At 59.9% G+C, this 27,590-nt stretch overlaps 2 protein-coding genes across 2 annotated transcripts in view; both read right to left on the bottom strand.

Annotated features, from left to right (window-relative positions):
- TSPEAR (thrombospondin type laminin G domain and EAR repeats) overlaps positions 1–27,590 on the bottom strand; it is a 157,233-nt gene that overhangs the window by 8,781 nt on the left and 120,862 nt on the right. The window contains exons 3-9 of the mRNA XM_053903016.1: positions 17,495–17,733; positions 15,524–15,614; positions 14,008–14,164; positions 12,515–12,646; positions 11,594–11,820; positions 9,976–10,162; positions 8,587–8,816 (exon numbers count right to left, since the gene is read on the bottom strand). Of these exons, the coding sequence (XP_053758991.1) occupies positions 8,587–8,816; positions 9,976–10,162; positions 11,594–11,820; positions 12,515–12,646; positions 14,008–14,164; positions 15,524–15,614; positions 17,495–17,733 (1,263 nt within the window). The remainder of the gene's footprint in view (positions 1–8,586; positions 8,817–9,975; positions 10,163–11,593; positions 11,821–12,514; positions 12,647–14,007; positions 14,165–15,523; positions 15,615–17,494; positions 17,734–27,590) is intronic.
- On the bottom strand, positions 20,941–22,215 carry LOC109256943 (keratin-associated protein 10-12-like). The gene is given in 3 exon segments (XM_053903007.1): positions 20,941–21,404; positions 21,483–21,652; positions 21,654–22,215. Coding segments are annotated over 3 exon segments (849 nt in total). The 5' UTR covers positions 22,134–22,215; the 3' UTR covers positions 20,941–21,205.

The raw sequence follows: 27,590 nt of genomic DNA, 5'->3' as shown, positions 1-27,590 counted from the left end.
AGGGGGGGTGGGGGCAGAAAGCGTGGGGGTGGGGCCTGTGAGAGTGAAGCGTGTGGAAGGCAGAGGGTCCGTTCCTTCCTTCCAAGGCTAACTTTCAGCTTTTCTGGCCACCGAGAAAGCTGGAACAGGACAATAGATCCAGGATCTGTGTCCACAGGCACCTCGGAGGCAAGAAAAAGATTTGTCTTCGGTGCTTTGGGTCAGTGTCTGAGGCACGTTGCTGGGGAACCCCTGCAGCGTGCTAAGGACGGGAGGTCACCTTCACACATCCTGCCGGCCGCCACGGCCCCGGACACAGGGACACTCCTCGTGTTTGGGCAACAGTTGGCTCTTAGCACCGTCCCCACCCTGCACATTTTGGGGCCGTGCTCAGGGCCGGGGTCTAGGGGGATTCCTTTGTGTGGACTAGGACCGAGCCCAGGGGCGGGGGGATGCCCAAAGCCACGCAGCGGGCAGGCTGGGGACTGGGCTGCTCCCCTGGGGACACTGCGTCCGGCCGGGGGGGCGGGTCCCAGATTGTCCTGGCTGGGCCGGAGCTGGCCGTACGGCAGGAGCGTGCCTGTGACCCGCCACCGCGTCCCTCCCTGGCTGCACAATGCCCAGCGAGGCCTCACGTGCCTGCCCCTCCTTGGCACGTCTGTCACTTTGCCCACGTGCAGATTCGGGATGTGCTGCCCCGTCCCCCCTCAGCCTCAGAGCCCAGCCAACCCCAGCCGCGGGACAAAGAACAAACTCTGGCCTGACGTGGCGGCATTCTCTCCACGCCCAGCAGAGGGCGCCATTGCCTGCCGTGACCCAGCCAACAGGGCCCTGACGGAGGACAGGCCTCGCCCCGCTTGGGCTCCCAGTTCTGCTGCTCTAGAAACGGGTCCGGACCTGTCCTGAGGAGCAGAAACAGGCGAGTTTCGGCTAAAAGAATAAGAGCCGCAAGGACAAGGACAAGGGGCCAGGACACCTGGCAGTCACTGCCTCCACGCGGGGGCCAGGAGCCGGGCTAAAGCTTTCTTGGATGAGCTTGTCCTGTCGTTGCTGTGGCTCCACGAGGTGGCACGATTTCCGTCCCCTGGGGCCACCTCACAACATCTGAGGAGGCTCTGAGACACCTGGGGCCCATGGAGTCTTCAGCCCCGTCCTCTCTGTGGCTGCTGCACGGGACACCTGCTCAGGACCCACGCGTGCAGAGTTCCGCCTGCGGCTCCGTGACTTTCCAGAAACCGAACGGGAGTCGTCAGAACGTCACACGCTCCCCCAGCCCTGTGCTGAAGAAGCCACGTCACTGGGAAACTAACACTTGCAAACTCACATGCTTGCACACACACCTGCACACACAGACATGCACCTGTGCACACACACGCACCTTGTACAAACACACACACACACGCACCTGTATACACACACGTACGTGCACACACACACATGCACGTGCCCGCGTGCACGCGGACGCACACACGTATGTAGGCACATACACACCCGCGCACACTCACATACACAAGACATGCACACGCACCCATGCACACACGTGCGCATATCTGCACGCACACATGCGCTTGGGCCCACCCTTGCAGTACAAGCGGCCGGGAGCTGCTCCGAGGACGGGATCTCCCCAGTCGCCACGGCTTCCTTCCAGCTCCAAGTGACCCTCGGCCTGCTCACCTGCCTTCAGTCCCAGCACGGAGGGGCTGCGGGAGGCTCTGGGAGCACAGGGAGAGGTCCCGGGGGAGGAGGAAGGACGAGGTGTGTCTGGTGGCAGTAAGGCAGGGGGAGACACTCAGGTGCGTGTGGCTTCGAGGCTCTCGTCCGCACGCCCACCGCCCCGGGGCGCCTGCCACGGCGAGCATGGGGGTGCCTCATCCAATCTGCATTTCAGATAAACAATGAGTTTTCAGTCTATGTGTATCCCATGCACGACTTGGGACATGATTTTACAAGAAATTATTCATTGTTTACCTGGAATTCAAACTGAACGAGGCATCCTGTATTTCATCCGGGCGGAGGGTGGCAGAGGCCCACACGAGGTCTCCCCAATCATGGCCGTTGGCCGTCAGCGACCCCTCCTCCCCGCACGGGGCTGCCAGCGCCCCTCACAGAACAGGGCCAACACCCTCGCCCTGGGCCGGAGGCCGGGCTCCTGTGGCTCAGAAGTGAGAGTGGGGAGAGTCTCTACCTGGGGCTGCACCAGCCTGGGCACGGGGTGTATGGGCCTGGGGCCCGATGTCAGGCGCCTCCTGGATTCTAGGCACGTTAGGGACTCATCAGAGAGAGAAGAAGAACTTCCCACATCAAACAGCTCTGCCAAACCCTGCCTGGCACCCAGCAAGGTAGCCAGGCACCTGCTGGGCTGGGCGGGCCCCTCCCTCCCTCCTTCTGAGTGGAAATCCCCCGGTACCCTGTCCCAACAGCCCCCAGCACGCGGCCTGGCGGGCTGCCCACGCACCTCACGGGGATAATGGCGCTTCTGGGGGACTCGGCAGCCAGGTGTACCTGGAGCCCCTGACAACCTCCCTCCAGGGTGGGTGGGCTCCCGGGAAGGAGAGGATCAGCTGCTGGGCCAGGAGGCCCTTGGGTTCTGGCTTCGGGGAGCAAAGAATCGAGGTCAGGGGGTGCCTGGGGTGCAGGACGGGAGGCGGGGTGAGCTGCCAGGGGCACGCAGGCAGCTCCCCCAAAGGGTCCCCGGGGGGACGCTGCTGTCCTCGTGGCATGCAGGTGGCTGAAGTGGGCGAGGGTCCTGTCCTCCAGGCTGTCTGGCCGCAGAAGTCACCAGGAGGAAGCCCCCTCCCAGGGCTGTCTGGCGCACCCACCACCGAGGGGCGCTCTTACGCGACCCTCCCCTCGGTAGGGGTCTGAACCCAACGTTCTGGCCTGTCTTCCAGTTCCTTCCTGGCCCTTTACATTCCCGGTGGAAGCTACGTTTCTGACAAACTTCAGCTTCACCCCCCACCCCCGGCCCCACACACCCGCTGATAACCGGCCTGCCTGCCCTGCCCCCAGACAACACACCCTTTTTCCCAGGGCTCCCGTGGGCACTCAGCTGGCCCCTCTGGCTCTTGGACCTCATTTCTGCCAGCGGCACATGCATCAGTCCCGCCTCCCACATCCACACCCTGACTGGGTCAGCCGCTCGCCTCTCCCCTCCATTCTGGGTCCACACCGGGTGACCCGGGCCCAGGCCCCACAGCTAGAGGCGGGGTTTCCCGTGGGTGGGGTTCATTCCTTCCCGGACACCCCCAGCTCCGGCCTTCTTTGATCTAAGCCGATGGGCCAAAGTCACTGGAGCTTTGGACTCTGCCAGCTGAAGGAAGGTTCTAGAACTCCTGGTGGGCGAGGTGGGGAGACGTAGGGGGTGAGGCCGAGGAATGCGCCCCAGGTGAGCCACAAACCCTGCAGCCCTGGGATGCCCCCGGCTCCCTCCCAGCACATGTGTGTGCACAGCCACTGCTCAAACACCCCCCTGCCCCCACGGCACCCCATGTCTGGCTGGTGCCTCCAGAAAGGGCCTCCTCGAGGTCAGCACCTCTCCACGTGCGCACGCCTTCAAAGCACCCAACCTTGCCCGCTTCAAAGCTCACGGTCACAAAAGACGTTACAAACTGCAAACCAAATCGTAAACACACGAAGGCATCACCAGGACCTAAAAGGACTTAAACGTGATGTGAAAAATGTTGGCAAAACATGAAAGTGGGATTTTGTGGGTTTGAGGTGTGGTCGAGGCATGAGGCGGTGTGGCATGCGGGAGAAGGCCTCCGGGCCGGGCGCGGGGCTGCTGTCGCCCGTCGGGCCGGGTGGTGGCGGTGCCCCCAGAGCTCTGGCTGCTGGGACAGCTCCAGCCTGGGCACAGCTCTCAGATGCCGCCCGAAAATGCAGCGTGGCCGCCCCCCACCTCCCGGGCCGACTTGTCCACCGCCGCCCGTGTCTCTGAGGACAGACTCCTGCAAGCCCAGCCCGGGAGTGCCTCCCACCTGCCTTCTAAGACCCTGGTGAGTCTGCTCGGCGGAGTTCAGCACCTGTCCCGACCCTGTTGTGATAGGGGGACGGGGCGCACACACAGGCAGGGCGAGGAGACACGCGTCCCCGGGGGCCCCTTCCGGGCTCCACACCAGCGATGGGGCCTCGTTTGCGTGCACTGGCTCTTGCACGTCCCAGCCGTGTCCCCAACTGGGTCCCCTCACTTCCCAGCCTCAGTTTTCTCAGCTGTGAAATGGGTCTGAGGTGGAATCAGGAGCCAGTAAATGCAGCCGCAGACCTCCCTTCAAATATCTCTGTAAATGGCAGAAAGGCTTTTCAAAAGGGGAAGCAAGAAAGGTGGCCCTCAGCGGAAATCCCAGAGTGGCTGCATGAGGCTGCCAGCAAGGGGGAAAACCGTGTCCCAAGCACAGGGCGGGCCTCCGCGCCACGTGGTCCTGTCTGTTGGGGAGCCCCAGGCTGCCCGCGCCCGGCCTGGGCACCTGGAGACAGAGCTGCCCCTGCCTGGGGGCTGCGGCTGCCTGTCCCCTGAGGGGGTCCTGCGGAGACCCCTCCGATTCCTGCGAGCAGTGCGGGCATGGGCTCTTCACACCCCACTGCAGCTCTAGGATGAAGACAGGGGGCCCCACCCTCCTTCCACCTCCCCTTGCCCTTGGCCCTCTACTGACGAGCCCCAAGAGATGCACTCAGTGTCGGACCCCAGACTTTGTCCACAGGATGGCTCTAGAATCCAGACATCACTGTTCGCATTTCTGGAGCGCTGGCCATGCCCCAATGTCACTCTGGCAGAGCCTAGGGCCAGGCTGAGCTCACGCCCTGCCCGGGGGTTTCAGTGGTGGGAGGAGCTCCGGGCCAGCCCTGGGGACCGTCCCCACGTGCAGTCTGAACGGTGACGGCTCTGCCTATGGCTTCCCGCACACGTGCCCCGGAGGGCTGCCCATCGTGGCTGTTCAACAAGATGCTGGTTGCTGCGTCTTCCGGAATCCATCCCTGTTTCCCTCTTTTTCCTTCTTGGGGAAGGAGACCCCATCTCTGCACGCGACCATGTCTTCCAGCCTCTTGCTGCACCCCCTCCCCAGCCCCCCACCTCGGGAGCCGTTCCCTCCTGCCCTGCGGATGCCGCACCTGCGACGCCGTCCCGGGGAATCTACCCGCGTGGCCACTCTTGCATCCCGTTCAGCCCACCTGCACGGAGTCCTGCTTCCCTAACCTCCCACCTGTGCCATCTGGGCACTGGTTCTCCTTCTGGAACTTTCCTTCACCACCATCTTTGGTTGGAGCCACCAGTTCTGATTCTGATCTCCTGTGTTGGGGGTGACTCCCACGGGGCACACCTCAAGGACAGCAGCTTCCCCTACTTTCTCAGTGTCCCATGCAGCTACGCCAGCTCATGTGACCAGTGCCGGCCAGTGGGGCCTTCCCACCTCTCCTGGCCGTGGTCGAGGCTCCGACGGTGCAGACACGTGGCAGGGGAGAGCCGGGAACCTCACGGTGCTTCACCTGGTGAGGACTAACCTTCGGTGGCAGGAAGCCACTGACATTTGTGGCACCCTGTGCTCCTCCTCCCGCACAAAGCGCAGCAAACAGAATCCAGGCTGAGTGGTCTCCCCAGGATCACGGAGGTCAGACTCTGGGCCAGGGCGCATGGCTACGGGTGAGAAACTGGGAAAGTGTCCTAGGATCTTTCCTGCGACGCCCGCGAATTTCCTCACAGTCAGACCCGCGTGATCCAGTCTCCGGGGCCAGCGCTCCCTCCGAGGGCGTGTTCCCGGGTCTCAGGGATCCCCTCTGATGGCCCCGTTGCTCTCTTCCCCAGCATCACTCCTTCTGGATCTCCCGGCTTGATCCTCTCTGTCTCAGCTTCTGGTTCTGCATTCTAGAAGTTTCCCCGACCTCGATTTTCCAGTCACGTTAACAATGTGCAACGGTACTTGTGATTCCTCGGAGCTCTGTGCTGACTTTATAAATGCAATACCTTCTTGAACACCTCTGAAGATCAGTATAATTTTTAAAACCCCCTTGTGTCCCAGAGCCAGCCTGGTCTCCAGCATGGACGAACGTGCTGCTTTAGCTACCAGCTCGTGCGATCGGGTCAAACCCCGGGAGGCCCCAGCCGTCGGCTTGGAGGTGATGGTGAGGATGGCCGGTGCTGGGCTGTGCTCCGGGAGCCGGGCCACCTGGTCGTGGCCCCGGATGAGGAGCCAAGACGACGAACACCCTCTAACTTGGCCTTTTTTCAGATGCAGGAGGTTTAGGGTCAAGGCGTCGGTGGGCATCGGTGAAAATCTCCAAAGTGCACCCCCAAGCCAGGCGGGAACCTGGAAACAAGCTTCCTGAATCTTCCTCCAGAGTAAAGCCTTCAGTTCCTGCGGTCGCCCCTCGTGTGGGCTACAGGTGTGCGAGCACCCGGAACCCCACCTCAGGCCGGGCGCGCTCACGGTAGGACATCCACGCGACCCGGTGACGCGGAGTAAGCGTAGAGCCCACGGACTTTCCACACGAGCTGCGTCGGCCTGTCGCCTTTCACAGCTGCTCAGTGCCACGTGCTCGTTCCCAGCCACCGTCCCCGCGTGTCTGGGCCTCCTGGGGATTCCTGATTTTGCCACCGTGGAGGCCCGCCTCCCTGGCCGTCCGGCCCCAGACGCCCCAGCGGAGGCCCCAGACGCTCCCGCGTCTTTAGTCTCAAAGGCCTGGCGTCTAGTCCCACGTGGGCCCTCACAGGCAGACCCCGGGCCAGCCCACTGCGGGATGCCCCTCCAACCGGCGCGCACACACCCAGGCCCGTTGCTGGGGACAGCCCCACCCCAGGCCGTCCGAGCTGTTTCCCGGGTCCTGGCGTTCACAAGGCCTCGTAAGGAGCGCGTGCTCGAGGACCCTGTCCTACGCCGAATGGAGTAATAACAAGCACCGCACCGCCTGGGTTCCCATCCAGAGCTGCGGCTCCAGCAGGGGCGAGTCCTGGGACCCCCGTGCCTCAGTTTCCCCAGCTGTACAGGGAGACTGGGGGCAGCACTTAGCTCGCAGCGTGGCTGTGAGGACTGAGTGGGAGGAGGCGGGCGAAGCTCCTGGTGCGGGTGCTTTGTGTGGTTACTGCTCGGCCAGCGGCTCAGCCCGCTCAGCCCCTCCGGCCGTTACGGAGGCGCGTGGCTGGAAAGGAATCGTGCCCACCCCGGTCCCACTTCTCCCCGGGGCGCCCCATCTCAGGAACCAGCAGCCCCAAGAATGACCTCCCCCTGCCGGGAAACTCGGGGCCGGGCCGGCTCCCCGCTCACACCCACACCCTCTGGGGCAATGTCAGCGCTCGGGGACCCGGCTGCCCCTCCTGCAGCTGTCCTCGCCCTCTGGGGCTTGTCCTAACGTCGCTGGGACGCGGTGCCCTGGCTGGGATTTGGGGGGGCTGCAGCGTGAGCCCCCCAAGCGGGCGGCGGACAGCGCCTCGGCCTCCCGCCGGCCGGCCGTGACCGGTGCAAGCCCAGCCCGGCGGCGGGAACAAACAGGAACTGGCTCGAGCTGCTGTCCGCGAGCCCGTCCTTGTCCTCGCTGCGGGCTCCTCTGAGCGCTCCACCTCCCTATGCTACCCCGCCACCGCCCCGCAGAGGAGCCCGAAACATTGAACTTCATCTTTCCTCCCTTGCGTTTGAAGCCCACCCCACGTGCCACCTCCGGGCTTGTCCTAGATGGGACGGCGCGTGTGGAATGTTCTAGCCTGCCTTCGGTCACTACAGCCTCTCTGCACGGCTGCTGGTCTCAAGGTAGGCGCTGCTTAGCAAAGCCCGCCTGCCCTTCCCAGTTCCCCGCAGAGCCGACGAGAGGGTGGGTTCCGCGTGTTCCCGTGTTCCCTCCTCTGTCCTGTGACCACCGGCCTCAGGCTGTGGGCACCGCCCACACAGGACGCCTCGCTGGGACGTCCAATGCCAAAGGAGCCACCACCCCAAGGCTCAGAGGGCCCTCGAAGCATTTCTCCCGGGCGGATGAGGGGACAGATAAACCAGGAAAGGAACGTTCCAGAAGGATCCAGGGAGGAAGGAGTCACACTGGTGATGCATCCTCTCCACCATTCCCGGAGGTAGACAGGGAGTCCCCACGGCTCCACCAGGAAAACAGATGGGCAGCCAGTTCCAGCCCTGAGACTGAGACAGTGGCCCCCCAACCCCCGCCCCCCGCCAGCACCTATGCTTCCTCTCCATGATCCTCTGCTCACGAGCGGGTAGCCCAGGAGCCTGGAACCGGCTACGGGACACTCGTGGTCTGAGGGAGAAGTGCTGCCCCGTCCCTCACCCCCGGGCGGGCCCGGGGCCGCTGCTCAGCTGCCCCAGGACAGGAGCCTGACGCCCCCACAAAGGCGAGTCGGGGGGACATGAGGGCCCCCGAGCACCCGGCGCTGCCCGGGGGAGCTCCGTGCCGGAGGGAGGGCAGGACAGGGGCCCTCCCGCCACACGCTGGGGCCCCCCAGGCCCTACTCGGGGTAACAGGCTGCTGCAGGCAACACGGGCTCAGCCTGAGCCCTGTGGGGGAGGTGCCTGGGTGGGGAGGGTCTGGGGCGGGGGGTCCCGGCTCCGGCCGCCTCGCTGCAGGTGCCACGCCGCCCGGCAGGGGTGAGACGCGGGCCTCCCGCCGGCTCCTTACCAGGAAGGCCTGGAACAGCTGGAAGGAGCCAAGGAGCCAGACGTACAGGTGGGAGTGCACCTTGGTGGACGTGCCGTTGAAGGCGTTGGCCACCGCCAGGAAGGAGTAGGGCCCCACGGTGAAGAACTCCCAGTCGTAGGCGCCCGAGGTGGCAATGGTCTGGTTGGCCTCGAAGAGTCGGGTCCTCGGGTTCCACTTGTAGATGACGCTGTCGATGTTGTGGTTATCACCTGCCACCAAGCAGCCGCGTTAGCGGGGGGCGGGGGCGAGGCGGACTTCCGAGGCCTCACGGCGGCCGTGGCGGAGCCCTGGCCCGCCCTGGACCTGCCCCAGGCCGGAGGGAGGGGTCTGTCCTGTGCACCGAGGCCTCTGGCCGCTGGGCACCTTCCCTGCTCACCCCGCACTCCCTGCCCCTGCGCCCAGAGGAAGGCCCTCCCTGGGTCCCCGCCTTTGAGGGCTCCAGACCTGTTGCCCCGCGGCCCTCGGTCTTGGAGACGGGGCCCCAACCCTTCCCTAGCCTCACTGCTCACACTGCCCCCTGCTCTCTCCCTCTGAGAGCCCCCTGCTCTCACTGTCCCTCACAGGTCAGGCCTTTGCACTTCCTGACCCTCTGTCCGGAAGGCCCCTCCCCACAACATGCTCCCAGGAGCCCCCCTGGCTGGGCCAGCCTCTCCCGGAACACTCATTTCCCTGGGGAGCACTGGGGAGTGGGCCCTGGGGTCCCCCTGCCCATGAGCCGGGAGGCAGGGCTCCTCCCCCGCGGGTTGTGGGCAGAGCTGCCCTGAACCCTGCCCTCGAGAGTTACACACCCAGGAAGGGCCTGCTGCGGTCACTCAGGCCGTCACCGACCCAGAAACCAGGCTTCCCGGCCTCTGCCAGGCCTGTCCCCCCCACCGCACCCGCTGTGTCACAGGGTCTGTGTGCAGAAGGCATGTTCTGGGGCAAACAAGCCCCCCCCCCATCCTTCCAGCGAGTCTGTTCTGCCAGCCGGAGTCCACGCCGACGTCCCTCCAGGGGACACGGGCATGCCGGGCGAACAGCTTGCCTTCACACCTGTCTCAGTCACCTCCTCCGGGAAAGTTAGTCACTTGGTTGGTTAGTCAGTCGGGTGGTCAGTTTCGAAAGCGGCAGTCTGTGCAGCCGGGCGGCCCGCGTTTCCGTAACCGCTCTCCCAAGGGCAGGCACCCGCACGGACTGTGCCTGCCTGTCCGCCTGCCCGGACGCTGACAGGGTGCTCAGGTGTGTTCGCCCTCAGACGTCACTGTCAGATGGCCAAGCCCGAAGAATCAGGCTGGGTGTGGCTTATTATAACGTGGTCATGAGGTGAGGGTTCGGGTGAGTCAGCTCCCCGCCCCGTGGCTCCCTTCCAGGTGGGAGGCCACAGCCTACCTTCCCTGTGGTTGGCCACGGCCAGGAAGTGCTCCCCGGCCATCTCGAAGGCTTCCCAGTCCCGGGCGCTGTGGGTGGGGACCCTCTGGTACGGTGTGAACCTCAGCTTCCTCTGGCTCCATTTGTAAATGACAGAGAACTCCTGGCCCTTTTCATTCGGTTCAAAATTAGCCACAGCCAGGAAGATCTGAAAGACAGGACCCGGGACACTCGGTTCTTGTCACCTGTGCGAGGGGCCTGGGGCTGATCTTCTGAGCACCTGCGTCTCTGTCCGATGGCCACTGTCTCTCCGGATCTGTCAGTCACGTTCATCAGTCTGTTGTCTCCATTTTTGTCTCCAAAATCAGGAACGGCTCTGTGCACAGAACCGCGCTCATCACCCGGACGAGCAGAAACACACGATCACGTCCTCCTCCCGCACAGACGCACATGTTGTCACGTAGCTGAGTAGGACACGCAAGTGCCCAACGTGGGACGGGACCAGGAGGCAAGCCGGCTCGGTGCGTGGGGTGTGTCCGCTGAGCCCGGAAGCGAGCGTGCGCTCAGTGAGCCCGGCACCTGCCTCGGTGAAATGTTTTTCTGAATTTCCTAATATTTCTTGACGTGAAGTTAACGTTTCTTAGGGGACCATGGGTGGCTCAGTTGGTTAAGCGACTGACTTTTGATTTCGGCTCAGGTCATGATCTCACGGTTGGGGGATCGAGCCCCGCACTGGGTTCTGAGCTGACAGTGTGGTGCCTGCTTGGGATTCTCTCTCTCTCTCTCTCTCTCTGCCCCTCCCTGCTCGTGCTCTCGCACTCTCTCTAAAATAAAAAAAGAAGTTTGCATTTTTTATAATGAAAATGTCGTCAACCAAAAGGCCGGAGCACCAGTCACTCACCCGCCATGCTGGACTGGGAGCACGGCCGGGCCATGGTGGGCGGTGGCCTAGAGGTCTGTCTGACCTGCTGGCTGTTTCCTCGTCAGGGTGCACCTAGTGAGGGCAGGGCCGCACGGGGCACACTCATGTTGGCGAGTGAGCGCTTTGGAGGATGGGCACGGGGTCGTGGGGGGAGGCCCTTGGCCACTGACACTGCAGCAGAGGGTGTCGGGGCTGGGGAGAGAGTGCATCGTCCTGGGGGTGCGGCTCAGACCACCCCCCCACCCCATGCCCTCTGGTCCATCCAGCCCCGGCTGGGAGGGGGCTGTCCGTGAGGGTCTCACACCTTCACCTAAGGGCCTGTCCCTCTCCGTTTGGACACCGCATGTCCTCGGGACCTGGAGTGAGTCAAGGAGACAGGACTGTGGTCGTCCACATCCTGAGATGCTTTCTATGCTGTTGACCAGCTCATCAAGTGAGCCAACAAGCTCTCGATTTAGTCACAATGGGTCTACACGGACTTGACCGCATCTTAGGAAAGGTCTTGTCTTTATTTTGTAGGAAGCCCAAGGCACGTCACACTTTGGGCTTAGAGACCCCACCAAGTGTCTGATCTCGAAAGCCCCTCAGAACCTAAGTAAGACTTTGAAACCACGAGGAATACTCTTCCCGTATTTCCTACGGAAGGGGTCCCAACCTTTGGACTCCGGGTTTCTCCAAGATAAGAGGGATTGAGAAAGTCGCCGAACGCAGACTTGCCTTCTTCCCAATGGTGAAGTGTCTCCAGGACTGTGCCTGGTGCGTGGGAATGTTCTGGTAGGAGGCGAACTTCCCATCGGTCCACTTGTAGATGGCGGATGTGGCTTTGCGGTTGGCGGCTGCCACGAAGAGCCCGGCCTCGGGGATGGCAAAGACCTCGATGCCCAGCGTCTCCGAGTCGGTGAACAGGCTTTGATGTTCTTCCACGTAGTCCAGTTTCTCCTTGGCTGGCGGTAGAAACGTGGGGACCCGCTTAATGCCTCCCCGCACGGCAGCCGACAGGCCGGCTTGGGAGTGTGACCCCAGGGCCCCGAGCCGTGACCCCACAGCATCAGCGACTGCCAGGGCGGTTCGCCTGGGGGCATTTCACCCCCACGGAGAGGCCATCAGGGGAGGCTGTGCGGGTTTTAGGGTCTATGCGGCGCCCAGGGACGCTGAGGGGACGGAACTGACGTGTCGCGTCCTCATTAGACATTTCCCACGCCCGCTGCTCCTACACAAAGCTGTGCCCATGAGCAGCGGGGTCAGCGGCCAAGGGCGGCGGCTGCAGCCAGCTCCCATTTCCCATGGGTGACTATCCAGAGCGCCCTGGGCGACCTCGACCCCCCTGTCCCCATGCGGAAGGCTCTGCCGGGAGGTCCCAGGGGAACAACATACATCCAGGCTCCTGGTGTCATCCCCAGCATGTGTGACAGGGGCAGACACGGCACGAGGAGGGTGTCCCCTCGACGGGGACTGGACATGCATGAGGGGAGGGGTGGCGAGCCCTGCCCCCCTCGTGCCCCACCCAGGAGGACACGCGTCTCCAGGTTGAATATGCAGCCTGCTGTCCGGGGGGGTCCTCCCTATTCCCAAGTCGCGCTGGCTCCAAGAAGAACCCCCGAGTCCCCAGAGCCCCAGGAGGCGCGCCGCCCTCCTCACCTGCTAACACGGAGACCCACTGGCTGTCCACACACAGGAACAGCCCCTTCCGGCTGGCATCAAACCAGAACTGGGCATCCTCCATTTTGGTGCACGGAGGCCGGGACCCCAGAGTCACCTTCAGGTCGGTTTCTGGGGGGAACAAGGAAGGGGAGTGTCCAGAGAGCATGCTCCCTGGAGGAGGACCCCTGACCCAGGCGGTCCCACCTTTGCCTCTGCCTGTGGGGACCATGAGGACACAGGGGTCTCCATCGTGGCCTGCTCCCCCCCGGGTGTCCGCGGGGCGGGATGCACGCCGTCCGGCTTCCTGCCAGCCTCACCGCCCACTCCGGAGGGCGGCCCTCCTCCCCTTGGAAAAGCCTTGGTGATCGCACACCCACTGCCCTGCTCGCCGCTCAGACCTCTCTCCCTGGCGTCAGTTTATCTAAGCTTGAGTTTTGCCTAATTCCGCGGCGTTTGACCCCATCGCTGCTGGTGGTTACACCTCATTTCGAGCCAGGCCCGCACGTCCCGATGATGCCGCGTGGCGGGTTCACAGCGACGTCGTTGTCGCCGCCAAGCCGACACCCGCACCTCGACTGTGACCCGGGGCACCTCGACCTGACGTAGCGCCCAGCAGAGGCCCAGGGGGGCAGTCCTGCCTCCCGCCTATTCCGAGATGACGGGACACGTGCAAAACTCCCGTGTAGCATATGAAAATTCCACTGTGCAGGGAAATTATTTTCCTCTGTGTCTCTTCTTTCACTATAAAAATCATTCAAAGTTGTACCGTTCCTACAAAATTATTCAACATAGCATGACAACAAACTGCATCAGTTTATAGACTATTAAAACTCTCTCCAGCACGATAGAAAAAGCTACAGCTGGTGCTTCTGGGAGTTTGGAAACCCCATCCCAGGAGGGGAGTGTAAAGGCGGATGTGCTTGAGGGGCGTCCCCTGACTGGTGAGGCATGACCGTGAGGCTCAGGAGGGGCTGGGGCTGTCTCCCCCGCCTCGCTGAGTGGTGGGGGCTGCAGTGGGGGCGGGATCCGGCTTCGCCGGGGCGCGGTGTGTGGCTTACATACGCAGCATGGTGACTTCAGCCCCAGGAGACGCAAGCACGGGCTAAATGCTGGGGACCCTCTGGGCTGGGGGGTCACGGACAATTGGCATGTGCCTCTCACAGTTTGGGGTCCCCGCTGGGGTGGGGGCTGAGGCTTAGATGCCTATCAGAGAGGGATGGGGGTAAAGACCCCAAATACTGCTCTGGGGACAAAACAGGCAGCAGATGGAAGTCAGAGGCTCAAGAGAAGGAAGACGAGGTCAGGGAACAGCACTGGGGGCCCAGGTAGAACCAGGCTCTCTGGTGGCCATTGGGTGGGACCCCTGCCCATCTGCATCAAGCCAGTCCCTTTGTCAACTTAATAGTCACCTTCCTTTCTCTGTTACCAAGTGACAAGGCTCTCAGGGTCTGCCATAAGTGAGGGGGAGTGGGTGGCTTTGACCTACTAACCATAGGGATATTTTAGCACCTCATTATCTTCTGGCTTCCCCGGGGGGCCCTGCAGGACTGGGGGGACGGACAGCACAGCCAGCTCGGGACTCCTGCAGGGACAGAGCCTTGGGGTGGCATCCGAGCCAGGCAGTAAGACCAGCTGCCTCACCAGGCCCTGCAGAGAGACGGAGAGCATGCTGAGAACATCGTCGCTAGAGACTGCTTGGACCCACCCCTGGGCTCAGCCTGGCCAGACCCTGGTGGAGGGGTGAGAATGAGGACTGAGGGTCTGGCCACCTCAAGAGCCAGGTGAGAAGAGTCTGCTAATAGGTTGGGAGTGTGGGGAGCACTGGAGCAATGGTGGATAATTCTACACTGTTCTAAGGTAACAGCCACGGAAGGGGTTTTTCCTGTGAACCAGCCTAGAGTGACTGGGCTGCATTGTTCATCCATCCATCTGTCCATCTGTCTGTTCATCCATCACCCATCCATCCATCCCCCCATCCCCCCACCCATCCATCCATCCCCCATCCATTCACCCATATGTCCATCCATCCACCCATCCATCCACCTATCCATCCATCCATCCATCCATCCCCCCATCCACCCATCCATTCACCCATATGTCCATCCATCACCCATCCATCCACCCAACTATCACTCACCCATCCATCCATCCCCCATCCATTCACCCATATGTCCATCCATCACCCATCTGTCCATCCATCCATCCATCCACCCATCCATCCATCCATTCATCTATCACCCATATCTCCATCCATCACTCATCCACCCATCCATCCATCCATCCATTCACCCATCCATTCACCCATATGTCCATCCATCACCATCCATCCACCCATCCATCCCCCATCCACCCATCCATTCACCCATATGTCCATCAATCACTCATCCATCTATCTACCCATCTGTCACTCAGCCTTATGTTCACCCACCTATCCGTCCATCACTGATCCTTCCATCCATATGTCCGCCCACCACCCATACAGTTATCCATCTGTCCATCCATCCATCCAAACATGCCATCCACAAATATTCACCAAGCACCTATTATATATCACGCATGGGTCTAGAAACTGGACACAGTATGGAACGGGGTCCCTCACCTGCACTCTATGGGAGAGACAGCCAGTGAGCAAACACACAGCTGGTCTGAGAGTCGTGAGGGCTATGGAGGAAAGACAACCAGGAGAAGGGGTTGGGTGCAAGCCTCATCTTCTCTAAGTGGTAGGGGAAGGTCTCCAAGGAGGATGACATGGGGTGGGGTCCTGAGGGTGTGATCTGTGGTGACAGTGGGGATGACTGTGCCAGGAAGAGGGAACCGTGAGTGAAAAGGCCCTGTGGTAAATTGTGCCTCGCAAGTGTGGAGCCCCATGTACCCCAGGGCTCCCTGCTCCCGTGTGGCACACGCCGATCTGTCGGCTCAGAGTGTGAGGACACGGGGCCTGTAGTGACGGCCCCTCTGTGAGCACTGCTGTTGGGAGGCCAGACAGGCAGCCCCTCCCGTGCTTACCGTGAACAGGCCTTTGGTCCTCTTCCGGCTGCCGATGAAGAATCGGGCTCCTCGCACTGAGAGGGTGGCCGGGAAGGGCACGTCAGCCATTCTGAAAACATTTGAGGGTGGCTTTAGGGCCATGGGAGAGCAGCGTCACAGCCCGTTTATGCAGAAAAGGACAGGGGAAGCAGTGCACGGGGGTATCCGTTTCCCAGGGTGGCTGTAATGAACACCACATACTGGGGGCTTAGGTGGCAGATTATCCACAGTTCTGGAGGCCGGGAGTCTGACGTCAGGGCGTTGCAGGGTCCCGCTCCCTCTGGAGGCTCATCCAGCTCTGGGCTTTCTGGTATTCCCTGGCCTGTAGCTACATCACCCCCTCTGCCTGTCTTCACGTGGCCTTGTCTGTGCCTCTCCTCTTCTTGTAAGGACACCAGGCTCTGGATCAGGGCCCGCCCGACTGCAGTCATGACCTCAACTTAACTTGACTACACCTGCAACGACTCTGTCTCCAAGCAAGTTTGCATTGCAGGGTTCTGGTGGACGTGAATTTGAGGAGCGCTCTTTTCCCCAGGACAGGAGTCTTCTGCAAAAGTGTGGCCACAGAGGTGTCCGTTCAGGGGTTCTCCCATCTCTCTGGAAACTCTAGTGGCCTCCAGCGGTACTGGGTCCCCAGCCTGCCCACCCTCCACCACGCCTATGGGGAAACGGATGGTGTCCGGGCGGGAGGGGTCCTCGCTGGTGGCCTGGGAGGCGTCGGCAGATGTGGCCAGAGCTGGGTCTTGACGCGGAAGTGGACCCTGCACCCCGAGGGTGGGGGGAAGGTGGGTGCCTGCTGGAGGGGAGGGCCTGACTGGAGCCTCTGGGGTGGATGAGCCAGGCATCTCCCCCTGTAAGAACCTGCTCCCTCCAGGCCTGCATCGGGCTGCAGCTGGCCGTGGTGAGGCCACTTTCTGAGCGCCGTCCCAGAATCCCCTGTGCTCTGATCACAGTGCGCCCTCCATGGTGCCCACGAGGCCTGTGACGCCCGGCCCCCAGGCCCCGGAGTCCTCCTTGGCCACCACTGGCTGTAGCCGCGGCTCCTTCCCTCCCCTTCCTTGGCCCCCTCCCCCTCCGCATCACAGAGCTGCTCCCACTGCTGGGTCCCCACCGTCATCACCCTGGTAAAGGCCCTGATGCGCTTGGGAGCAGAGACGGATTTAAACAAAGTGTCCGAATGGCAAAGAATCTTTTTATTATGGAATAAGCTTCATAGTAACAGAGCAAAGTAAGATTCTACCTCTGAAAGTAGTATCTGGAATAATGATAGATTTTAATGTAAACCAGAAAATGTGTGATTTAAGAGAGTCACCAGCCCCACTGAGCCAGGATGGCCGTCACGAGCCGGTGGGACTATGGGGACCGATGCTCCCTGGTCCAGCCTAGTGACCAGGCGACGGCGAGGGCAGGGATGGAACTCAGGCTGCTGGTGCCTGGGGCTGTGCCGAAGCTGCCAGAAGGGCGACTCTGCGTGTTTATTTGGAGTTAGAGTGACTATTCACTCGTCCCGACGGGCAAACCGGGTCTTAGGCCAAACCATGTGTTGAAAATCACAAAGCAGGAGCTGGGCTCCAGTCAGGCTGCAGGTTCAGTTTGGCTCTGGTGCCTGAACTCTCTGTGACCTTCCTCTGCGTGTTTCCTGATGGTGACCCCGCTCTGCAAGGCACAGTCCCCCCCCCCCCCCCCCACCACCCAAGTCCAACCTACCTGGCCTGGGCACCTGCACTCGCCCCCACCCACTGCGGCTGCTCTGGAGGACAGGTTTGGTGGGCGACCCTGCTGATGACCCTGCGCTCCCGCTTCAGGGGATGGTCCCTAAAGATTGTTCGCCCACGGGCCCGAGCCCAGGGCGCACGGTGCCCGAAGCACCCGGCCAGCCGGCCCGCCCCACGGCCCTGGACCCGCCGTGTCCGGCAGCACCTGGCCCTCCCCGGACGCCCCCCTACCTACATGTCCGCGGGGACGCCGCAGTCCGCGGTGAGGGAAAAGGATCCTTCGGACACGGCCAAGACCAGCGTGTGCCATTGGTTGTCCATCAGAGCGGGACTGCGGAAGGTCACGCGGGTTTGCCAGGCCCCCGCCGCGTCCTGGCTGAGGAACAGGAAGTGCAGCCTGGTGGGCGAGTACCGCAGACCCAGCAACAGCCCGTCAGACTCCTCCGTCACCACAGTGAACAGGTATTCATTCTTCTGCAAGAGAGGGCGGGGCAGGGGGCGGGGCAGGTGAGGGCGGGGCAGGGGAGGGAAGGACAGGTGAGGGAGGGGCAGGGCAGGGGGTGGGGGCAGGGGAGGGAGGGACAGGTGGGATGCAGGGGAGGGGGGACAGGTGAAGGTGGAGCAGGAGAGGGTGGGACAGGATGAGGGCGGGGCAGGGAGGGCGGGGCAGGGGAGGGGGGACAGGGGAGGGTGGACAAGTGAGGGTGGGACAGGGTGAGGGCGGGGCAGGGGAGGGGGGACAGGGGAGGGTGGACAAGTGAGGGTGGGACAGGGGAGGGCGGGGGCAGGGAGGGCGGGGGCAGGGGAGGGGGGACAGGGGAGGGTGGAGCAGGGGGAGGGGGGACAAGGGAGGGCGGGGCAGGAGAGGGTGGACAGGAGAGGGTGATGCATGGGTGAGAGCAGGGCAGGGGAGGGGGGGGCAGGGGAGGGGGGACAGGGGAGGGTGGGACAGGGGAGGGGGGACAGGTGAGGGTGGGACAGGGGAGGGCGGGGCAGGGAGGGCGGGGCAGGGGAGGGTGGAGCAGGGGAGGGGGGACAAGGGAGGGAGGGGCAGGAGAGGGTGGGACAGGAGAGGGTGACGCAGGGGAGAGCAGGGCCGGGGAGGGGGGCAGGGGAGGGGGGCAGGGGAGGGTGGGGACAGGAGTGGGCGGGGCAGGGGAGGGCGGGGCAGGGGAGGGTGGAGCAGGGGAGGGGGGACAGGTGAGGGGGGGACAGGGGAGGGCGGGGCAGGGGAGGGGGGACAGGGGAGGGTGGAGCAGGGGAGGGGGGACAAGGGAGGGCAGGGCAGGAGAGGGTGGGACAGGAGAGGGTGATGCAGGGGAGAGCAGGGCAGGGGAGGGGTGGGGCAGGGGAGGGGGGACAGGTGAGGGTGGGACAGGGGAGGGCGGGGCAGGGGAGGGGGGACAGGGGAGGGTGGACAAGTGAAGGTTGGGACAGGGGAGGGCGGGGCAGGGGAGGGGGGACAGGGGAGGGTGGATCAGGGGAGGGGGGGACAAGGGAGGGCGGGGCAGGAGAGGGTGGGACAGGAGAGGTGACGCAGGGGAGAGCAGGGCAGGGGAGGGTGGGGCAGGGGAGGGGGGACAGGTGAGGGTGGGACAGGGGGAGGGCGGGGCAGGGGAAGGTGGAGCAGGGGAGGGGGGACAGGTGAGGGTGGGACAGGGTGAGGGCGGGGGCAGGGAGGGCGGGGCAGGGGAGGGGGGACAGGGGAGGGTGGACAAGTGAGGGTGGGACAGGGGGAGGGCAGGGCAGGGAGGGCGGGGCATGGGAGGGTGGAGCAGGGGAGGGGGGCAGGGGAGGGTGGCACAGGAGTGGGCGGGGCAGGGGGAGGGCGGGGCAGGGGAGGGCGGGGCAGGGGAGGGCGGGGCAGGGGAGGGGGGACAGGGGAGGGTGGAGCAGGGGAGGGAGGACAGGTGAGGGCAGGGCTGGGATGGGGGAGACAGGGGAGGGTGGAGCAGGGGAGTGGGGGACAAGGGAGGGCGGGGCAGGAGAGGGTGGGGCAGGGGAGGTGAGACAGGGCAGGGCGGGGCAGGAGAGGGAAGAGCAGGGGAGGGCTGGGCAGGGGAGGGGAACAGGGGAGGGTGGGACAGGGGAGGGCGGGGCAGGGGACGGCAGGGCAGGGGAGGCATTGACAGGTGGGGGAGGAGGGGGGGGACGGGCAGGGGAGGGCGGGGCAAGGGGAGGCAGGATGGGTGAGGGAGGATAGGCAGGGGAGGTGTGGGAGGGGAGGTGTGGCGGGAGGCCGGGGCTCACAGGGCAGGGCCTACTGCAGTGACCAAGGTCTGTGATCCACCAAATCCCTGCTCCAACCTGTCAGGGTGGCCGCTCTCAGAAAACCAGAAACTAGTGCGGGGTGAGGATGTGGAGAGACCGGAAGCCGTCCGCCCCGGTGGTGGGATTGCCAAACGGTATAGCAGTTCTGGAACACAGCCCGCGGTCCCCGGAAAAGTTACTGTAGGACCGTTACGTGACCCCGCAAGCCCACCTCCGACGCCCGACAGGACTGACAGCAGGGTCCCCGAGAGAGGCACCCACGTCCGCAAAGGTAAGTGCGGGAGCCGCGGCGGTGAGATGCGCTCTAGCCATACAGCGGAATGTTACTCAGCCTTACAAAGAGGCCTTCAGCGTCCACACGCACGAACCCGGGGGACGTCACGCCGAGTGAAGTAGGCCATCACCAGGGACAAATACCGCGCGGCCCACTTCTGTGAGAGACCTAGTGCAGTCACGTTCAGGGGCGGAGCCTGGAACGGGGGGGGGGGGGGGGGGGCGCCAGGGCCGGGGAGGCGGGGAAGGGGGCCGGTCGGGGAAGACGGAAAAGTCTGGGACAAGGACGGCGGGATGGCTGCGCTGAAATGGACACGGAACGCTTTCTGTCACGTCCATCTCAACACCACTAAACCTCCACGAGCCTCCGCCACCAAGACGGTGACCCGGAAACACCAGTAAGGCCAGCCGCACGTCGTACGACGCATCCTGGATTATCCGTCGTTGCGGTTTAGGGTCTATTGCTTCCCAGCCTAACACAGGGAAAGGGGCCACGGCATGAAAGTGACCAGCCGGGCGCCAGGGCCGGGGGAAACTGTGCACTGTGGTTTCTGCAGCGAGCCTCGGCCAGGGGCACTGGGACCAAACCCGTGCAACCGTTCCGCTGAAGAAATTAAAGCCTCGTGGCCCTCGTATTTTAAACTTAACACCTAAGCCAGTAAAATACACTTGGCGTGGCCTGGGTTATGCGGCCTGTGTGCTGAGGGCCACGCGTGGCCCCGTTAGTTTCCACGGTGGGATGCCCAGCCTCAGCCTGCACTTACCTTCCACAGGGTAGGGAGTGGGGGTGAGGCGTGGAAGCCAAACCCACTAACTCAGGACAGAATCCTCACATGGTGACGGTTGGGACGTGGGCAGGTGGCCGGGAAGGAGCACTGACCTCGCAGCTATGGCACCTGCTGGGACCGAATCCCCACATCCCCCTGTTCTGCCTTTGGGCACTGGGCCCAGCAGCGCGGAGCTTCCTGGGCCAGGGCGTGAGCCCCACCCGTGGCCCTGCCCACACGAGGTAGGCCCGCCTCTGGGACTGCTCAGTCCCTCCTTCCTAGAAATGTTCGTGGCTGGAGGAGACCCTGTCTGGGCAAAACCCTGGGGTCTCCGCACCCCCATGAGGGTCAGATGAAAGGAAACAAATCGGCCGGTGAAGTGAGTTTATTGGGCTTCCTGAAGAGGTGCTGACAGGTTAGGAGTCAAAGCCAAGTGACCCAAGCAGAGAAAGGGGGCAAGAAGGACCGGTGACCCAGAACAGGTGCAGGTGCCTCCTGGGAGCAGAAGCCCCAGGAAGCTGCGGGGTCAGCGTTCCTGGGAGGCAGGAGGTCAAGGTCAGGCCTGATGGGTGGCCAGGAGGACCAGAGTCACCAGGTGGGACCTGAGCCCGGCTGGCCCTGGGGGCATGTGCCCATCAGCAGCAGGACTGGCCTGAGGCGGGGCCGCAGCAGGCAGGGCGGGGGCACGCGGGGCGGCAGAGCAGGGATACACTGGAGGAGGGTCTGCAGCAGGGGCTGGGCTGGCAGCAGGAGGGGGCTGAGCAGGGGGAGTCCTCACAGCACACAGGGGTGCAGCAGACGGGCTTGCAGCAGACAGGGGTGCAGCAGGTGGGCCTGCACACGGGGCGGCAGAGCAGGGACAGGCAGGAGGCTGGGCGGCAGCAGGAGGAGGCAGGGGTGCAGCAGGCGGACCTGCACACGGGGCGACAGAGCAGGGACACGCAGGAGGAGGGTCTGCAGCAGGGGCTGGGCTGGCAGCAGGAGGGGGCTGAGCAGGGGGAGTCCTCGCAGCACACAGGGTTGCAGCACACGGGCTTGCAGCAGACAGGGGTGCAGCAGACGGGCTTGCAGCACACAGGGGTTGCAGCAGTCTTCCTGGCAGGGGGAGGAGGTGCAGCAGGATGGCTGGCAGCATGAAGAGGTTGTGCAGGGGGAGTCCTCACAGCAGACAGGGGTGCAGCAGACGGGCTTGCAGCACACAGGGGTGCAGCAGACGGGCTTGCAGCACACAGGGGTGCAGCAGACGGGCTTGCAGCACACAGGGGTGCAGCAGACGGGCTTGCAGCACACAGGGGTGCAGCAGACGGGCTTGCAGCACGCAGGGGTGCAGCAGACAGGCTTGCAGCACGCAGGGGTGCAGCAGTCTCCCTGGCAGGGGGAGGAGGGGCCGCACAGGAGGGTCAGGCAGGGGGCCGGGGCGCAGCACGGGGGCTCGCAGCAGCTCTCTGGGCAGTCGTCCACCTGCCAGGGGGAGTCGGGGCGGGAGTCCGAGGCCCCGGGCAGGCAGACGCGGCTGCCATAGCTCAGGTCGCTGGAGCAGACGGACAGGGTGGACGCGGCCATGGCGGGGCCGGTGGGGCTGCAGGAGGGAGTGTGTGGGGGTGTGTGTGTGAGTGTGTGTGTGTGAGTGTGTGAGGAGTTCCAGCTGTCTGTCGGCTTTTATACCTCCCAGCTGTGTGTTGTCACCAAGACTTCCCTTTCCTTGTTGGTGTTTTGACTGAGTCCTGAGAGTGTTTATTGCTTCTGGTTTATTTACACTAAAGAGTTTGCTGCTTGGAAAATGCCTGTCATGGTTAAGGACTGGGTTGGCCCCTGACTAGTTTTGGTTCTCTAAGCAAACACCACAGGAAAACACTAGAGTCCTGGAGCCCTGCGGGCATGCAGCCTGCTCACTGCCCAGTGCGCCCTGATGCCCGGGGGCTTGCAGCGGTCCAGGTGAGCACCGTGCATCCCCGGGTCTCAGCGAGCAGAAGGACCGGAACGCCGGGACAGGTCTGCCCATTGGCTGCAGGACGTCCGCACACCGAGTGCTGAGTGGAGGCCAGGCAGTCAGGAGTGAATGGGAAGGGGACAGAGTGTCTCAGCACAGAACGACAGAGATGGACTGTGCAAAACCTAAGAGAAACGGACGATGTGGACAGCATCCAACGTTCATCAGAGAAGCTTTCCAGGAAGACCGATCGACAAAAGGCAACATTTCTCAGAGCAGAAGGAGATGTGGTCTTCGGAGGTGGAATCTGACCAAACGTGGGATGAGATACACAGAGAATGCTGCACGTGGGGACACACCGGTGAGCTGTCTTACACCAAACCTAAAGAAGCATCCTGGAAGCTTCCAGAGAGATCGGAAGGGATTGGAAGCAACTCAGCGAAGCGAGACGCGTAAAGACCTGGAACCACATCTGCAAAGCTGGAGGGAGATGGGATCGATTACGCGGCAGCACTGAGCCCTCTGGTGCACGGGACGGGAAGGTTCGCGGCTGCTCCGAGAACCTGCTACTCCCACACCGTCTATGAACGCAGACGTGACTCCGTGGGCCAGCAAAACTCGGTGCAGAAACAAAGAGAAGCAGAACATAACAAATAATCAAGAGCAAAAAAAAAAAAAAAAAAAAAAATTCAGCAAAGAGCAGATTGCAGTCCTCGATGTCTTCAGGGGAAGAATTTTGGCCGCTTGGCCTTACAGAATCTATAGAGCAACTGTTCACTGTCCCACCCCGCGTCCCTCTACGTTTCACTAGTTCTGTGGCGGCACCATGCGGAAGCCCCTCGTGTTCCCCATCCCAAATCCCTGCCACCACTGACTCTCAGTCACTACAGTTGTGTCTTTTCTAGAGTGTCCTATGCATACAGTATGCAGCCTTCCGGGTCTGGCTTCTTTCATTTAGCAGAATGCACTGGGCTTCATGCATGTTGTGAACTGACAGTTCTCTTCTCTTTACTGCTGAGTGGACTCCACTGTATGGACGTACCACAACTTGATTATTCTGTCGACGGGTGAAGGACATTTTCTTTTTTTTTTTCTTCTTTTTAAAAAAATTTTTTTTTAACGTTTTATTTATTTTTGAGACAGGGAGAGACAGAGCATGAACAGGGGAGGGTCAGAGAGAGGGAGACACAGAATCTGAAACAGGCTCCAGGCTCTGAGCTGTCAGCACAGAGCCCGACACGGGGCTCGAACTCACGGACCGCGAGATCGTGACCGGAGCCGAAGTCGGCCGCTTAACCGACTGAGACCCCCAGGCGCTCCGGGTGAAGGACATTTTCATTGCTTCCTGCTTTTGAGGGTTATGAACAGGCTGCCACAAACATCGTGTGCAGGTTTTTGCAATGCAGCGAGTTTTTATTTCTCCAGGGTAAGCACCTAGGAGTGGCGTCGCTGGGTCACAGGGCAAGAGCCTGTTTAACGTGATAAGAAACCACCAAACTACAGGGCGCCTGGGTGGTTACGCATCTCTCGATCTCGGCTCAGGTCATGATCGCACAGTTCGTGGCTCCAAGCCCTGCATCGGACCCTGTGCTGATAGCACCGAGCCTGCTTGGGATTCTCTCCCTCCCTCTCTCTCGGCCCCTCCCCTGCTTGTGCACATGCTCTCTCTAAATAAATAAATAAATAGCAGCCAAACTGTTTTGCACAGTGGCTGTGCCTTTTTGCGTACCCTCCCCCTCCCAACAGCACGGAGAGCCCTAGTGGCCGTGTATCATTGGCAGCACTTGAGGCTGCCGGCTTTCTGTTAAACAGTAGCCATTCTAATCTGTGAGCAGGGGTATCTTCCTGTATTTGCCTCTGCATTGCCCTGATGACGAACGGCGTCGAGCATCGTTTCACGTGTTTATTTGCCATCCATGCGTCTTTTTGGTATTTCTGCAAGGGCTCAGGCCCCTCCCCTTTGTAGGTTTTCTTGACATTGAATTTGAGAGTCCTTTATGCACTGCGGATGCATACGGTGGAGCCCCGGCTAACACGGGAGTTACCGTCAAACATTTGTGTATAACTTTGACTCCCCAAGACCTTAACTGTTTCTTGCCTGCTGTTGACCGGAAGCCCTACTGATCACGGACACGGTCGATGGACACGGATCTGTATGTTGTGTATCTTACCAGCTTTTTTGAGGAGCATTCAGAGTTAACATGGGTAAAGTCCAATTTATCAATTTTCGTCTTTTTCAGACCATGCCTTTGGTATTAAACCTAAGAACTCCGCCCAACACACGGTCACAATGTTCTCCTGTGTTTTCTTCTGCAAGTTTAAAACGTTCACATTTTACATTTAGGCCCAGGATCAATTTTGATTACGTTTTTACACTAAGTGTAAGGTATGGGTCAAGATTCACTTTTTTTTTTTTTTTTTTTTTGCATATGGACATCTAGATGTTCCAAACACACTGTGTCACTGATGTGTCAGAAATCAGTTGCCTGTTTTCGTGTGGGTGTGTGTGTCTATCCTGTTTCATTAATCTGCACGCTTCTGTCCCTTTGCCGACATCACATTGTCTTGATTACTATAGTTTTAAAGCAGATCTGAATCAGGTGGTGAGCTCCACTAACTCTGTTCATCATATTCACATGGTTTGGGTAGTGGAGCTTCTTTGCCTTTCCAAATAATTTTAGAATTAGCTTGTTCAGATTGACAAAAATCTCTTGCTGGGATTGCCTTGAATCTGTGGATCAGTCTGGAGGTAACTGACGTCACGACAATTACTCGACCGTAACCTAGAACATAGTCGAGCTCTCTGTTTATTTACGTCTTGTTAAATTACTCCCATCAGTATTTTTTATCATTCTCTGGCACACATTCTGTGAGATTTATACCTAAGCTTTCATTTTTCATTCTGTTGTAAATCAAACTTTTAAACAAAAATTTTCAGTTTCAATTCTTTATTGCTATTATCTACAAATGAATTGGGGCTCCTGGGTGGCTCAGTCAGTTGAGCATCCGACTTCAGCTCAGGTCGTGATCTTGTGGTTTGTGAGTTCCAGCCCCGTATCCGGCTCCTTTGGATTCTGTGTCTCCCTCTCTGTCTGCTCCTCCCCTGCTCACACTCTGTCTCTCTCTCTCAAAAATAAGCAAAACATTTAAAAAAATTAAAAAAAAAAAAGAAATGAATTAACTTGGGGGCACCTGGTGTCTCAGTCAATTAAGCATCCAACTTTGGCTCAGGTCATGATCTCGCAGTTTGTGAGTTCAGCCCCACGTCGGGGTCTGTGCTGACAGCTCAGAGCCTGGAGCCTGCTTCAGATTCTGTATCTTCCTCTCTCTCTGAAACTTCCCTGTCTGTGCTCTCTCTTTCTCTCAAAAATAAATAAATGTCAAAAAAAATTTTTAATAAAAAAAAATGAATTAATTTTTATTATTTTAGGCTTACATACTTCAACTTTGCCAAACTCTCTTATATTTCTAGGAGTTTTTTTGTTTATTCTTGGGGGTTTTCTATGTGGATGATCATGTCCTCTGGGAATGGAGACAACTGCATTTCTTCATTTTCAATATGCATGCGTTTTATTTCTTTTCCTTGCTTGTTGCACAGGTAAGGCTTCAGCGTGATGTTGAACAGGAACAGTGAGAGAGGACATCTGTATCTTCTTCCTGATCTTTAGCAGAAAGCATTCAGTCTTTTACAATTAAGTATGATGTTGGCTGTAAGTTTTTCATAGATGCCTTATATCAGGTTCAGAGTTTATTCAATCGTTCCTAGTTCACTATAAACTTTAAAAAAGTTAAACAGGAGGGAACACTCCCCAACTCATCTTATGAGATTTATAATCCTGTGACAACAAAGCCAGGCAAAGACACTACAGGAACAGAAAACTACAAAACAATATCCCTTATGAACATTGATGCAAAAATCTTCCATAAAACACTAGCAAATTGAATTCAGCAGCAGAGTAAAGGAATTATGCACCACAACCAAGGAGGACCTATTTCTCGAATTTAAGGGTGGTTCCACATATGAAAACCAGTCAATATAATAGCCAACATTACCAGAAGAAAGAAAAAAGTACATGATCATCTCAACTGATGTGGAAAAAGCATTTGAAAAAGTTCAACACCCTCTCATGATAAAACACTCAACAAATTAGGAGTAGAAGGAACTACCTCAACAAAATAAAATATATATGTGAAAATCCCACAAGAAACATCATACTCAACAGTGAAAGACTGAGAGCTTTTCCTGTAAGATCAGGACAGACAGAGATGCCCACTTTCACTGCCTCTATTCACCACAGGACTGCAAGTTCTAGGAGAATAGTTAGAGAATAAAATACAGTAGCCCAAATTGGAAGGGAAGAAGTAAAATCGACTCTGTTCACAGGCACTGTGATCTTATTTGTAGAAAACCCTAAGGACCCGTTAGCACTAGCAAATGAGTTCAGAAAGACAGCAGGATACAAAGTCAAAATTCAGTTGCGTTTCCATACATTGCTAATGAACAACCCCAAAAGGAATGTATAAAACAATTCCATTTACGATTGCACCAAAAAAGAATAAAGTAAAATGAATTAACAACCACGGAGGTGAAAGCTGTACAACGAAAACTACAAAACATTGCTGAAACACAGTAAGGAAGACAAATAAATGGAAAGGCATTCCATGTTCAAGGATTGGAACACTCAATATCGTTACGATATCACTGTCATCTCAGGCAATCTACAGATGTAACACAATCACTACTGAAATCTCAGTGAGGTGTTTTACTGAAACCTAAAACCCCATCCTTAAATTCATGTGGAATCAAGGGATCCTGCATAGCCAAAACAATCCTGAAAAAAAAACAAAACAAAGCTAGAGGACTCCCACTCCTTGATTTCAAAACTACAAATCTATAGGAAGGCAAACCATAAGAGACTCTTAAATACAGAGAACAAACTGAGGGTTGATGGGGGAGGGGAACAGGTGATGGGCACTGAGGAGGGCACTTGTTGGGATGAGCACTGGGTGTCGTATGTAAGCGATGAATCATGGGAATCTACTCCCAAAGCCAAGAGCACCCTGTACGCGCTGTAGGTTAGCTAACTTGA

Source organism: Panthera pardus, unplaced genomic scaffold (assembly GCF_024362965.1).
Source record: "Panthera pardus isolate Hobbes unplaced genomic scaffold, ASM2436296v1 HiC_scaffold_16, whole genome shotgun sequence".
Lineage (NCBI taxonomy): Eukaryota > Metazoa > Chordata > Mammalia > Carnivora > Felidae > Panthera > Panthera pardus.
This window is presented reverse-complemented; position numbering and strand designations above follow the sequence as displayed.